The sequence below is a fragment of the Rhopilema esculentum genome, chromosome 14 (assembly GCF_057945365.1).
Source record: "Rhopilema esculentum isolate cy_ngs chromosome 14, ASM5794536v1, whole genome shotgun sequence".
Lineage (NCBI taxonomy): Eukaryota > Metazoa > Cnidaria > Scyphozoa > Rhizostomeae > Rhizostomatidae > Rhopilema > Rhopilema esculentum.
The window spans coordinates 5,633,436-5,649,191 of record NC_142828.1 but is presented as its reverse complement, the minus strand read 5'-3'; the positions used below and the strand labels follow the sequence as shown (position 1 = coordinate 5,649,191).

Below are 15,756 nucleotides of genomic sequence, written 5' to 3'. Positions count from 1 at the left end.
CAATGATATAATCCGGGAGACCATTCCAATGGTTTGTTACTCTTAAAATGGGGAAATTCTTCCTGATAGCAGTGTTAAACTGTTGTTTCGTCAATTGCTGGTTGTTTTCTCGAGTCTTCGAATCCAAATTGGGATATTTTGTACAAGAATCACAAGGTCACTCTAACATGAAACTCGGAAAATTAAGTGTGTCTGTCCCAACGCTCGAAAGGTCTGTGTTTTTGGGAATTATCTTAATTACGGTGCAACGAGGAAGGTACGTAACTCTTTAAAGTTGCATTGAATTTCGCTGCAAAAATAAATTCTAAAGAGGATGACGGGTGGGACCAGTTTTACTTTGATACTATAGCTGTATTAATTTCTGCAGTGAGCGTACAATAGGCATCCTCTCACAGCCATAGAATAACTGTGTCAAATTTTATTCCGTCCATCATCGAAGATGTCTCCGACTGCTAGACTTACTCCATGAGCCTCTGTTTCGCTACTGCCTCACTTGACGGACGCTACAACAGAGGATGCCGTACAACGGAACGAGCAACCAGCATGGTGCTCTTGGACGATGACACTTCTGTTGTAGCGTCCGTCAAGTGAGGCAGTAGCGAAACAGAGGCTCATGGAGTAAGTCTATGCGACTGCTGCGAAGAATCATTGTCTACGAACGAGTCTCAGCCTCGACTCCAGCCTTTCACGTGAGCGGTTAAAGGTCCAAAGTTCATTTTTGCAATTGTTGTTTGCGCGTAAAATTGAGAGCGTGGTGTCGTTCTGTTGTTGTTTTCTTGGAACGTTCCAGGAATCCATGGATTTGAAAAACTAAGAAGATTTAGACAATTACCAGTTCGCATTCATTTGTATATACATTTTCCTTGAGTGATTTCAAGTATTGGGACAAGACGCTACAACGAGACGCCGTACAACGGAACGAGCAACCAGCATGGTGCTCTTGGACGATGACACTTCTGTTTGGGCGGAAAGTTACCCAAACTTCCTTCGGTTAGCTGCGGCCACAAAAGCTTCACTTAAAGTTCCGCTAAAAAGGATGAAGCCTAAAGAAAATATGCCACCAAGATTCAACGTTAAAGGGATGTCTGTAGCAGTGCGTGTTTTAGGGCACGAAATCCGCCATGTTACTTACAAAACAACTGGAAAAGATTTGGCGGACTTACGTAATTCTTGTCCAGATATATTGAAGAAAATAGGCCAGGCAGCAAAAGATAGAAAAATCCCATTTGCGAAATTTACTGTTCCTTTGTTTGATTTTCCTCAGAGGAATCTGCATGAATTTGATTTTAATGGACACTCAGTTGTTTCAAAATGGGAGCCTTTCTGTGCCCAAAACTTGCCGAATGTGGAGACTGATCCGGATCCAGACCTATGTAGTTGCGGGCTTGATCAGTGGGGTTCTGAGTGGAAAAGTCAAACGATAAAAGAAACGATAAAAGAAACTGAAATGCAAAGGTTAATATATTTTAATGACCATCTCATTACAAAATTACAAGGTCTGACAAATATTCACAGCGACCTGATGAAAGTGAAATGCTCAGTTTTGATATATATTTCCAGAATAAATTTCCAGAATTTAGGAATAATTTTCTGTGCATTCATAGAACTGCGATTGCAAATTCTATTTACTATTGTCCTGAAGTGCTGTCCCAAGTTTCCCAAACGCCAAGGCGCATTCCATGTACTTAGGCCCAAAGATCTTCGGCGATCAGCCAAACTGCAACAACTGCAATTAGCAAAAATTTCATCTAAAAATGGAGAATGTGCCAGTGCTGTCAACTTTTCCAGTGCATAATAGATCTAGTTTTTAGCTGCCCAAGAAACTCTGTTGCCCATCAGCACACACACCTGCTCGCTTTTGCATATCGGCCATGCAAAATCCTTAGATAATAACATTTAACATTATTAACTCTAAAAATAACTAAGACTGTATGATTTCTTGCACGCAATTTCAAATTTTCAAAAACTTCTGCGCAAGAAACACAGCATCTAAGGTCTGCAATTGCCATGCACTGCATATTGGAAAAGAGGCACCCCTTTAGAAGGACTGGTAGAGCGTGGTAGAAGGAATTGAATTAGCTTTTTCAGTCTTTTTCAATTTTGTTTTTCCATTTTTTTAAAAACATAATTATCCTGCCAAACCCAAGGTGCGAGTCAGTTGGTGCACCTAATATTTTGTCAAAATTGGCCATTATCTGTCATCTGCTGTCCCTCCCATTTTTAAGGGTACATGTACCCTTTTCCTGAGTATCTTCATTGAAGCATGAAAACCCAAAATTTTTATATTTAATCATTGATGATAAGTTTTACACTACAAGTTCTGTGTATTGGCCTTTTTGTAATAGCAAGGCTCTTCAAGTTCATTATATTTACATGTCAAGTTCCATTTTGAATGTTTCCAGCCACAACACAATTTCTGTCTGAATTGGTGCATTTGTTTTTTTGCTCCAAATCTCACCAACTTTTTTATGATAATCTTAAATTCTTCTCCTGGGCAGTAAAATTAAGCCCTCAGTTAGGGTAAAAAGTAAGTTGCTTTGGTGCCAGTGTTTTGGGAATTACTTACCAGATAAAAAGCAGTTGGTCCTCTGTTTTGGAATCTAACAGTAATCTTTCTTTTAGGATTGCTGCGCTGCTTTCATCGTCAAGTCTTAATGATGATTCAAGTGAAATGGCTTCTAGTAATAAGGATTCTTGGAAACTGTTTATGAAGTCAAAAATGTATCATGTATGGAGAAGAAAAGGAGATTCTGATGGAAAATATGAATACAAAAGTAAGCAGACCTGACCGTGGGCATTTTAGCACGGTACATCTTGGTAAAGTCAGGCGGGCGATTTTTAGTCTATTAAAAATCGTCAGTAAAATTATATAACAGTCTTTAACAGCTAAGTTTACAAAACAAGATTGCGATTCACCGACAGAAATAAAACAATAGTTTCATATATCAACAACAACAGTCAACAACATCAACAACAACATTCTCACTAACAAGGTTAGAACAGAACCAAAAAAAATCACTTAGTGTGATTTTGTTATAACATTAGTACAAACTAGCATTCATTCGAAAACTGTCATTTGGACGTTCAAATACTTGAAGGCTTGTTATTTTGGAGTTCCTTGTCACAGAAACATACACATATTTTATTAAGCGAAACTGATAAATTCAGCTAGTACTGGAAATTCAGAGATTAAAAAATTTTGAGAGATGACAGTTTCATACTGGTGCTCAAAAAGCTATCTATATCTATCAGTGGGGGTTTCCTGTATACTTTAATTAACATTATAGCCAGTTATTTAAAGTTATTTATTGCCAAGTTTGCACCAAGCGAACATCACCATGTTCTTTCCATCTATCTCCTCAATTTTTCTTCCAAAAACAGCTTCTTTGTCGTATTTTTGGAAAGTTCTTAGCTCAGCAGTTGATACTCGCCATGTTGAAACAATTCATGTTCCACGTGTTAGGAATATTATGAATACCTTAAAGGCAACCCTGTCAAGTGACATTACAATTGACCTTCGAAATAGCATTCTAGTGAAAATGAAACCATTCAAAGGATTCTCTTCCCTATTGCATTTAAAAATGCTTGGTTTGTTTTTCACGGACTTGTTAAGTAGTTTACCAGTTTACAGGAGTAGATGACTTTCTAATAGATTGAAAGGTGATAAATGTTATTTTGAAGTCAAAACATTGGGGATCAAGTTCCTATCAATACTTTAGTTTAACCTCGAAAGGTGTCGAGAAATGTAAGGAAGACCAAGGCGGGTGGTTAACTGACGATAAATAGCTCACCTCGCTAACCCAAGACGAGTGTGGAGGCGTGCGCATGATCGCCCACCTCAAATGGCCACGTCTGAGTAAGCATCTTGTTTTATGTATAATTAACATGTTAAGAAAATTTTTGTTTTGATAAGAGATACTGTACAAGCACTTTGCCTATCATTTTATGTTTATTTTGTAAGTATTTTAATCAAAATTTTCTTGCAGTTCAAGGTACATTTGATGATGTCTGTGCAAAGGCCTTTTATCAAACACAGGTATGCTCAAGTTATCCTGAAAAGTTACTTTACCACCATGTTTAGTATTAGTATCAAATGCATTTCAGTGTATGGGTGAATTGCTGTATTTTGCTGTGTAAAAGATGTACCCTTAATTCTATGTTTAAATTCTAAGAATATATATAGTTGTTACTTTGCTTTACCAAGTAAAGATGCACCCACTTTTGTTCATACTGGTAAAGTGTGTTTCAGTGAAAAAGTGAAATGACTGAAACTAACCCTTGGAGGGAAATTTATTCAAACCCAAGTTTTTTTGTACCATTACCTTTCAAAGTATCAACTAGAGATAACAGGTTTGAATATCCATAAAGTTCTTCTTTGCCATCATATTCAACAAAAAGGTCCTTGCAGTATTTTTCAGATAACCCAGCTATTGCTTATTAGTTTTTGCAAAATTCATGAAACACAACAAATTTCCCATAATTAGCAGGCTTTGACTTTAGGCAAGCTATAAATCATTCTTTGATTTCAGTCTTATGTTGAATGTGTCATCTGTGGTCAAACTATGTTCAATGAATGCAACTGATTTCTCAAGTTATGTTGAGATGTCACCTTTGGTTTGGTGGTCATCTTTGATTTATCCTGTTACATTCCCGAATCTAGGTATCTAACTATTGTACAGGGCAATACAACCCCACTACCTTTATTGAAGAGAACTTTTTAAAGTATGGTTTAGATATAAGTGGCCTGACCAGAGCCCAGGTAATAGCCAAGTTAATTTTATGTGTAAGAAGTTAAAACCACAGGATAGGCTGTCCACTGGATTCTATGATGCTTGCAATGAGTATAAATACAAAGATAAAATTCAGGAACAAAGCCAAACAGCGAGGAGAATCCAATGTAATTCAAAATAAATAAAATAAAATGAATACTCATGTTTCATCTGGCATGCAAGGCTTGTCTCATTTGTTTCATTCATGCTGATGAAGCCCTGTATGCCGGGGCAGTATATTAGTATTTCTTTTACTTAATTCATTTTGAACTACATTGGATTCCAGTTGATGTTTTGCTTTGTTCCTCATTTTTGTTTAGATTTATTTCACCATGTATAAGATGCAAACCCACATCAAAACCAATATTAGTTCAAAATATATGTCTTATTACCACTAAATATGGTGGTCCTTTTTGTTCCTTATTTAATGCTCCCAAAGATGCTCCCGAAGAAGTAAAACATCCTGCATTTATTACGAGTGTGTTTTAGGGAGCACCTTCATTTTGCTGAAAACAAGCTCTTTTGCACTTCCTTTTATCCTTTTCTTTACATGCCATGCAGATATTCAACTAAATCAATTTATTAGTGAGTCTGTTAGTCACACAGCATCCATAGAAATTAACTATGAAAAATGTGCTATATATTTTTCTGTGTATGATATTCCTCAATTACTGTCTTTCAATTACTTAGATTGACAACCAGTATAGATGTTCATGGGATTCATATGCATTGGCAATTGATGTTGTGTTGAAAGATCCACTTAGTGAGTCTGAAATTGTGCGTTGGACAACAAAGTGCCCAGTAAGTGACATCTCATGAAGCATACAATAGAGCATTATAAAAACTGATTAATTGGATAGACATATATTTTATTATTGAGCTATGGTTGATATTATTATTCTGCCAATTTATCTTTAACCCTTTTGTTTCATTTTTATTATAAATTACAAAATGTGTAGCATGCATAGAAAAAACATTGAATATTGATATTTTTTCTATGTGTATCTTATATATCTCAATTTTCTATTTATTTCTTTTAGTATCCTATGAAAAGCAGGGAGTACCTATTTTTAAGAAACTCAAAGGTAACACCAGCAGTTAATTTCTCAATTAATTGCATTTTCAAAGCAAGAAATATTTTTAAAGAATGAGAACTTGGATCTTAGATTGCAAGAGTCCTCTGGAAAAGTTTCTAGAGATTTGACATTACTGTTACCATTTTGGGTAATCATGTACTAAGTGAGTTTTGACATGTTCAAAAAGAAATGGGCATCATTATAAAAGGTAATGTATCCATATAAAAGAATTGCGTATACCCAGCTTGTCAAGTAACATAAAGATAACGGCTTGTGATTGGTCAGTGTTCTTGCCATGCAAAACTGTTCGCATGAAATGTTAGTCTCGCAGCAGGGTAGATAAACAGAACGGTTGTTACAGCTGGCGCAATGACATGAAAAATCACTTTTCTGAAAACCCCTGCAGAGTTGCTTGCTTAAGCTGGATACATTCCCTCTAAAATCTACATTTTGGGTGACCACTTTTTTGTATTTAGCAGTAAACAATAAAAATAAATTATGAATTGATGAAAAATAAAAGGAACGGAAACATGTTAATTAGCAATGACATTCATGTATCACGATATTTGATTTTTTGTTTGCATGCTAATTAAGTGTTTTATTAATGTTAAGGTTTATAAAGATGAAAACGTTGCTGTTGTCCTTTCAAGGTATTGTATACTAGTTTCAACTAGCTTGTCTTCCTTTTAGCATGCATATTTTGGCTAATCTAAATAACTTTTGTTTGGGCTATGATCAGCATGCCTGTGCAACTTGGCTTGAATGTGATGCTTATATTATAGCTAGCATTAGATTAGGGTTTTGTAGAGCATTTTGTTATTATCAGTTTTATATTAAATTTCTATAGACACAGTTATTTTTATTGATTTTAATACAACAATGCTTGTTACTGTTCTTCATGTAGGTCAACAGAACATCCTGACTATCCAGAAACAGATGACTTTGTTAGAGTTTGTGCTTATGAGTCAAAAATGGCAATTAAACCATTTACAAAGTTTGATCAGGTACGTTCTGTAGGACTTATTTGCATTATACACTTTCAAGTGTATTACTCAAGTGTTTGTACTCAAGAGTATTTGTAGGTATATATTTGGCCAAGACTTTGACTTTCAACTAAGGAGATTTTATGTGTTTGGTTGGTTGAATTAATGCCGGTTTCTTGACTATAGAAAATTTTTATGTGCCTACCTATTTTTGCCTTTATTGTGGGGTTGGGTTTAGATAATTTTGGTAGTTTGAATAGATCTGTCCTTTTGATAAAAATATGCACATCAATCATATCATTCTGGTATCCACCCTTTGTAATTGTTTTGTATTATCAAGCGTTATATGTCAAATCTTAAAATTATTGAGCCAAGACAAATTAACAATAATGTTGAAAAATTTATTATTGTGTTTGTAGGTTGGCTCCTAGAAGGGCTAGCTAACAATGTGGTGTGAAAAATCCCTTTTCCGTAGTACATGATTAAATAATACTCTTCACAATTGAATAAGGTTTTGATTAAATATTGGCCTTGTAAAAAACTCCAGACCAAGGTCACTGTCTTTTCAGTGATTGTGCTTGTTTCTAAGGGTCCGTTCACACTACTCTGTTTTCAAAAGAAAAATGGAGTCAAACTAATCCGTTTTTCCCTTGCGTTCACACTACTCTGCTATGAAAACTGAGTCGTTAAAAACGCAAATGAAAATGGATACTTTCGAAAACGGTGCGTATTGAATACGCTCCGTTTTCAGTGTGAACACCAAAGACAGAGACATTTGAATACACTAACAACGGCAACAAAATAAACGCTATCTAGCACACCAAATCTAAAAAATCTTGAAATATAGAATTCACAATAGACTGGTAGTTGTTACAACAAAGTTTTTCACGATTTGCTTTTATTTAATTTCATCATAATGTTGCCAATTTGTTGAGGATTTGTGAATGCCTCTTTTCAAAAATGAGGGCACCAACAGCGTTTTTGTTGGAGCAGTTTGAAGACATACAGTATTCAAATCCTATTCATTTGAAAATGGATAAGTGTGAACCAACAGTGTTTTCATCAACAAAAACTGAGCAAAATGAATACGGAGCAGAGTGAACGTAGCCTAAACTTTGTTTATATTGTTCTCTGGGTGTGTTATTAATTGATCCCATAGGGCATGTTCGATTCACAGCTTCTTCTTCCCAATATTTGTTTGATCTTTCATTGTGATCTCAAGTTTTGGCAGAATTTTTTGTATTAGAATGGATTAGATACTTTTTCTTTAAGCAGTTTTAGATGATTAATTTTTAGGTTCGCTATTTTTGCCATCAAAGAGCCCCAGAAGTGTGACTTTTATTCAATAACTAAATATATATGTTATGCCACAGCCACCTCTTGGAAACTGTAAGGATGATAAAGTTTTCACATACAAATAAATTTGTGTATTAATTTTTGCAGCAACAGGTGAAGAATTTGAAGTTTTCATATTTTAGCATCAAAATAATGTTTCCAGTCTTTGTAACAAAGTTTGTTTTTTCCAGAATGGAATGGAATTTGTACTTATTTATTCAGATGACCCTCAAACTGCCCTACCTTCCTATTTACTAGATATGATCACAAGTTCAGGTTAGTCTCATATTTGCAGTATTTCATATTTTGTTCATATATACTGGATGCGTTATACCAAAGGAAGTTGTGCGGAGACAGAATTCAAGGGGCCAGACATTTTTTGTCATACCGAAAAACTAGTTATACTTGTATCCGGGTTTCATAATATTGTGATTCCACTGTAGATTAGTCCTATGGTTTTTTCAAAATTTTTTATTTAATCCACAATCCTGATAAGGTGTTAAGCCTTTTTGAAGTGGCATAAAGTAATAGTGGCAAGGAAGGATGAATATTCTACCTCAATCTCAAAAACCAACAAAACCAATAATTATGAATTTTGCTTCCATAATAAAAGAAGGCGTGTGATATTTTGCACTCCTTGAAAGCAGTAGGTGTGCGTCAGGGTGTGTGCGTGCGATCGCACGCCTTTCCAATGAAAGCCTGTGCTATATAAGCAAAAATCAACAATAATGAAACAGTATGCACTTCTTTATCTATTTACATACAAAATTCTGATAATGTTTTACATATCCATTTCCTTAATTATTTTTGCAACTTTAGTTTGAAGGGGGCAATAAACTTCAAGGTTCCAATGTAGCAAGTAAATCATGTAATATGTACTTGAAGCCCTGTTTATGATAGAAGAAACAGCATTTAATTTTTTATTTCAAATTGAAGTTGGTTATTTCAAAAGGCTTCAACCTTTTGAGTTTGGTTTTTATGGACTGTCACTATAACAAAATTCATTGGGCTCCAAAAGCAACCTGGATATTCCCAGCATATACACATATTGCAAATGATTTTTTTCTTTGCCCTTCTCTAAGACATCCACCCCCTCCCCTCATCATTGGGTCCAAGTTTACTCACTATCTGTCTCGTTGTAGAATAGCAAACTAAATTCCTTAAGAAAATTGCTTTTTTCTCTAGGCATTTCAGAAATGATGTCAAAGCTTCATAAAGCTGCCAAAGAAATAAAAGAAAATGAAATATGCGAACCTTGAATATTTTGTATTCTTGGATCCATTTTGGAATCATTTTAGAGCCATGGTCAAACTTTGGTTTTTATACTTTTCAGTAGTTTGACAATCTGAACTCGATAATAATTTTTAGAAAAAAACAGTATATAGGTAAAACCAAACCTAGGTAAAACTAATCTCCCTTGTGTGATGTATTTGTTAACAGCTTTTTTGAGTCTCGAGTGACTTTAGAAGAACTAACAGTTGTTGTCATTTAATTTCGAGTGAAAATAATCTTCAGCAACAATCTATAGCAGCATAATATTTTAAAATCAACAGTGTTTAAGACTTTTCCATTTACTAACAAGTTCCTTAACAATATTTCTGTCTGTTACTTTGATAGCGTATTCTGAAGGGTAACAAGCAGCCCCCATATGAATTGTATTGGTCCTTGCTACCATTTCAGAGTCTTGGGTCTTTCTTGCAGAGCAATGAAACTCTTGTGCACCACAACCTTTCAATATTCTTTCTAAATTTCTTTTGTTGATGCCACCACCTAGACATGAGATGTTGTGATAAATAGCTTTTATATACTGTATCATGTAAAAGAATATAAAGGCTTGATAGGGTATCTAGAAAGTGAAACAATTAACATCTAGAAAAAGGACAGTTTGCTTCTGAGGTTTCTACTTATGAATAATTGAAAAACATTATTTTTCAAAAGATGATGAAAAGGCTTATATGCAGAAGTTTACCTCAATATTTTGGTCTTGATACAGAATCTATGGTTTTGTCACTTGTGTTTTGCTGTGAAGTTACCAGTTTTCACACAAATACTCTTGCCTCTCTGTTTTAGCCAAAGGTTGCTTTTCACATACTAGGAAAAACTAACAATACCCAGTAAGCTAAAAAAAGACTAATAATCTATACATACTGACCTGGCATGACCTGGATCCTTCCATTTGCCTAAGGAAAATAAGAATAACCAATTATTTATTATATATTCGTAAGGTTTCGTGCTATTAGCATTTCCCGCTAAATGAATTTCTGTTAAAACTATCTTTCTCAGTTGTTCAAGTACTTCTGTCAAAGGCAAGTAAGTAAAACTGATGAAAAAATTGATTTCTAGAAACATTATTTGTTTAATGAAGTTTTTGCTTTTTACTTTATTAAGATTCTAGTAACTGACCTGTTCAATTAAAGACTTCAATGTGTCAAGACCCTCAAGGGCTGTTGGTTCTAGACCACTTGTAAGCAATCTTTCACATCCTATACTAATGACCTCTTCCAAAGCTGTTTTGTAGTCTGAGACCATATCAAAAGCTAAAAGGAATTAAAAATATTCACATTGCATCGAAAGAAAATAATACTCAGTTGTTGAAAAATTGGATAATTTATTGCAGGCATGGCAAAGTATTAAATTTTTGCAAAAATATAGTGATTTACTCAGAAATATCCTGTTCTGCAGATTTTATTTGATATTTTACAAAATCAAAGTCTCTTACCCCTGTGGAATGTAACAGGCAAAGGAGAACACAAATCTACAAAAAAAATTCAGATTTTATTTTAATGACTGGAAAATAATAGCAAGAACAAAGGAAAATATGAAACAATAAGGTCGGGAAAACATCTTGTGGATATCAGCATAATTATGAGAGGAAAAATTTTAGTCTAGGATAGATGGCAATATAAACGAAAAGAGGATGCATTTTTATAGGGTCTGCTTTGTTGGAGGGCCAGTTTTGTGACTGACTCAGAACTATCATGATAATTGCTAATTGTTCAACCACATTACTAGTGGCTTTGGTTGCAGTTTCAAGCAATGTCCTGTAGCTTTCAAGTATTTCTGGTAACTCCATATGAGAGCAGGGGCATATTTCCAGCGGTTAGGACACATTTTGTTTTTTATGATAAGTAAATGGCTCTCAAAAAAGAAATACTTTCTATAAAATATTGTATTCAATTTAGCAAAGATAAAATAAAGAAATTAATATTGAATTTGGGTGTAAAGAGATAAAGTTTTACTTCACTTTTCAAGTTTATCACCTTCCCAGGGTCTTGGGGAAATTAATTTTTGCATAGCTTTTGTGAATTTTTTTTACAAAAATAGTCAGTTATCAATTTTTGCTAATGGGCCAAATTCGAATTCTTAATAGGAATCTATTAAATATCTGCCGATTTTCAATATTCTTAGGTTGGACATCTGGATAATTGATGAGACCTTTATTCCTCAAAATTGACTGTTTTGCGCAAGCGATCAAATGCTCGCTTGGTTGGGTTTGGGCGTAAAAGGGTTTGAGTAAGCCAGTTGAAACCTCTTACCTTTCAACAGTTGGCATCTTGTAACATCAATGGATCCATCTCTAAAAAACAAAGACTATCAAACGTTTTTTACCATTAGAAAAGGTAGCAGAAAAGGAAATCATTTTGTACTGTGATACCATGGTTGATATTTATTCCATGTTAGCAAGATTTGTTTAAGTTGTTTCTTTGAGATTTAAAATGCCTTTACCAGCACAGACCCACAGTGTCAAAAAAGTAGCAATAACTGTATTGCTGCATAGCATATCTCGAACTTGGTTTCCCCATTGTCAGTCTTTCTCTGTATAGTTTGCAATATGCTGTTCCATTCTTACTGAGACTCGAAAAAATGAACCAAAAGGGGAATAATAACTCAAAAGGACAAATAGGTGATCACAACAAGAATACCCATTTATGAATATTCCCATGTCATATTTTGAAGATCTTCTGGGTCTCCAAAAAGGTAACTACATAAAGAGAAAACCTTATAGAGTCCAAAAAAGCTTGAAGAAGAAACCTTGTAAGGATCCCGAAGACAAATCCATCAGCACCATGACTTTTAAAAATCGTTATTTCCTTTTTCATGACATCAAAATCAAGTCCACTATACAGAAAATCGCCACCTCTTGGTCTTATCATGACGAAAACTGGGATCTTCACTAGTTCTTTGATTTTTATAAACAACCCTGGAAATTGAGAATAACAAAGTTGCCAAGAAAGCTAGCCTGCAATGGTTCATTTCTTTAAACAACAGAAAGATAAGGAAAATTGGCTTTGCAGTGTATCAACTGTAAATAAAAATTTAATTAAAAACAGAGAATTTACTAGTACTCAACATCACAGATCAACACTTATAACAAACAAGGCCATTCAGTTCTGGTATAGATATTATTGCAAACTTTCTCAAATCCAAAGAAATTGCTTAATTTTTAAATAACTTCTTTTGAATGTAGTTTCAAAAATTGAATGTAGCTTTAAGAGCCCTGGAAGATCTGAATGAAAACTGACAAGCTTTTCGGGTCAGCAGAGTGAATGAATAAAAAGTGTGCATGTGCAATGGGTCATGGCACCACCAAGCAATTTATGGTATGTTATTGAAACAGTTTGAGGGGAAAACGACTTAGAAAACAAAAATCAAGATTATTGGATTTACTAAGAATTTTTCAGCTCTATAGAAGGTACTTACAGTTATCCCTTAAGACGTGACTTTCATAAAATTTGATGAATAACATTTTCAAAGACAGTGGCATGAAATTGAACCCAGGGTGTGAAGAATGAAGTTCAATGACATAGGAGGACCCACCATGGTTGGGTCTAATGCGAAAGAAAATTTTTGAAATCATACCACAGAATATCGTTCCTTCTAGAGAGGCAAAAAAGCATCTCCTAAGTTTAACAAAATTCTATACAGCTCAGGATAGACAATTTGATGTTTCTCAGAAGAACACAGATTATTGTTTCTCGGGAGAAATTAGGTAGGGGAGATGCTAAAACTCCAGTGACAGACATTGGGGGAGGGAAAAGGGGGATCTTTGGCTCAGAGTGCATATTTTCAGTAGTTGCTTTCTTCGCAATGTTGACTACAGAGAACCACAATACTGACATTATTCGCTTTTTCAAAACCTTTGCTTTCTATTCAAGAGCAAGCTTTTTTATTGAAACAGTATAGGATCAAAAAATAAAGAAAATTTCTTAATAACATTGAGGCTGGGCAAAATTCTTAGCATTCTAATAATAAAGAGTGTAGTCATTATGAAATGAAATGCAGTGCCTCTCTCTTTATGAAATGCAAAGGTACTTCTTTATTGGTGTAGTGCTTTTGTGCAAATCATTTTTATTTCTTGCCCTCTTTGTCTCTTGCCCTTTTTTCTAGCTACCGTTAAAAACAAAACACTGAGTTTCTTTTTTTTGTGTCTATGCTATTTTCACGTCACTAAATGTGCAGTTAAATTAAGAAGCTATTATGGAGATCTTGGTTCCACATTTAGACTAATAGAGGTCCATAAATGAGGAACCTTAAGAATTAGATTTTCAGTTAGGAACTTTAAAAAGAGGCGTGTAATGAATATCTGTGTAATTTGGATTTGTCAAGATTTATGGTGACCTAAATGGTTCTTTTCTTACATATTCTTTTTGATTAATTCAAGGGTTGACTGGTGTATAAGATATTTGGGGCAATTTTCCCTGTGAGCACAGTCATAAAAAATAGACCACTTGAACTTGACACCATGGCATAGTGGCTGAGGTTTGTTGCAATAACACAGAAAACTTAGTTTGGTTGTAACCCAGCTACCATAGTTCCCTTTCTTTAAAAGAAAATTACAATAATTTTTGAAAAAAAAATTTGCTCCAGATTTTTGGGGGTCTTGCCCCCCCCTTCCCCGTGGGACTTACAGCCCTGATCCAGGATACTTCTACATAGTTCATATGTAATAGAACGTAATAATTTTCACTCTTTTTATTCACCAATCTATCAAGTAACTTTCAATCTAACAAGTCATAATTCACCTAAGCTTGGGGTTGTTCCTCCTTCAGCCAAATTACTACAAAGTTCCACTCTTGCTGCACCTGGAAAAAATTGTTAAGGCTACATTTGAAATGAATAAATTTATTGTTGGATATAGTAAAGAATGTCTAATAAGGTGAGGGAAACCATGGAATACAATATTAGATGATTCATGGTTTTTTTTAAAATAACCACAATATAAGATTGATTGCTTCCATTCTCATCAAAATTATGACGAAGGGTTTTCATCATATTATTGACATTTTGTATAAAATTTCTTTTTGTCTGGTGTTTTGAAATGTCTGGCCTGTCAGCTTATTAGCTTGTCAAGTCCTGCTGGAACTTTTCAAAAATATCCTCGTGAGAATTCCATGTTGATGCTTATCTTCGATTAAAAAAGAAACGTGATTTAGTGAAAAAGCAGAAAGACAAAATGTTTCATTGGAACGGAATTGGCAACTGGTTTCCTGGTGACCTCACATTAGTAGAAAGAACTGAAGTAACTAACAAAAGAAATAAAGCAGCTCACCTCCTAGTTCTGCTTCAACAGCTGATATAACGCTATCAATACACACTTCCATGTTCATTTGATTGCTACCAGGAACATTGCATTGAGTTCACTGGAACATTGTACTGTCGAGCAGCAGCAACAGCCAAAGTGCCACGCCAGGGGGGTTACATGGGGGGGGGCAATCCTCCCTTTTTTCAAAACATTGTCTACCAAATTACTTTTGATACAGACCAAATGCATCGAATTAATACAACCATACAAACGTAAACTTAAAACAGTTTGAGAAAGGTACCATATAAATCATGTTGGCCTGAGTTTCAATGTGAACTTTTAAGGTAATCATAAATTTAATACCGTTCAGCATAGTTGCAGCCAATTTAACAAATGTGAGTACGTAAATACTTTCCTTATTATCTTTACTGGCTTTTTAGAATCTACTCTTGGGAATGTTGAATATTGGCCATTGATAATATCATCTACAAGCACCTATTTAATTAGTTGAATGCTCCTTCTTGTCTACTTTACAGCACATGCAGATTGCAGAGATATGTCTACCCTAGCTCATCCGAGAGATCTAAAAATACCGTTCCATCTGAATTATTTGTGAACTTTTAGTACCCTTTTTACTGAGATATAATACTTAGCCTATTAATAATTAACTACACGTGAGCAGGAGTTCCTGAGCCAAATGTTCTTGTAAAAATGTGTGTATGCGAAAAATGTACATGTTTGAGACTTCGACATCAAACCAGCAAGATTAACTTGGAATGATTATTTTGAAACATTTCTTCTTTGCTGAAATCAAGAGTGGAAATCCCCGGGGATTGGAAACCATGGCAATCCGCTGTCTTGAAATTGGGAACCATGGCCAAGTGCTACTAAGTGGGCAGCCCCGCCCTCTAGATATAAACTTTATCGTCCTGACGTTGACGACATGACTGTCGAGTTTTTTATTCTGGAAGCAAATGGTGAGTTGAAAAACAATAGTTATAGCCACAAAATGCGAAATTTTTCTTACAAATTTCTGTTTCTGCTTGATCTCCGATAATCACGTACTAGTT

The 15,756-nt window shown here is 34.7% G+C and overlaps 2 protein-coding genes across 2 annotated transcripts; one reads left to right on the top strand and one right to left on the bottom strand.

Annotated features, from left to right (window-relative positions):
- The first annotated feature begins 707 nt into the window (after nt 1–707).
- Nucleotides 708–10,126, top strand: LOC135696275 (stAR-related lipid transfer protein 7, mitochondrial). Its single transcript, XM_065215622.2, has 9 exons — nt 708–1,455; nt 2,623–2,774; nt 3,987–4,036; nt 5,460–5,570; nt 5,810–5,854; nt 6,458–6,495; nt 6,750–6,849; nt 8,355–8,439; nt 9,349–10,126. Exons 1-9 carry the CDS (start codon nt 932–934, stop codon nt 9,420–9,422), a joined length of 1,179 nt encoding a protein of 392 aa, XP_065071694.2. The 5' UTR covers nt 708–931; the 3' UTR covers nt 9,423–10,126.
- On the bottom strand, nt 9,710–14,854 carry LOC135696278 (copper homeostasis protein cutC homolog). The gene is made up of 8 exons (XM_065215626.2): nt 14,714–14,854; nt 14,187–14,246; nt 12,196–12,364; nt 11,700–11,740; nt 10,883–10,918; nt 10,567–10,700; nt 10,316–10,343; nt 9,710–9,933 (listed from the first exon to the last, which is right to left on the bottom strand). The coding sequence occupies exons 1-8, from the start codon at nt 14,769–14,771 to the stop codon at nt 9,710–9,712; spliced, it is 750 nt and encodes a 249-aa protein (XP_065071698.2). The 5' UTR covers nt 14,772–14,854.
- Between the last annotated feature and the right edge of the window lie 902 nt (nt 14,855–15,756).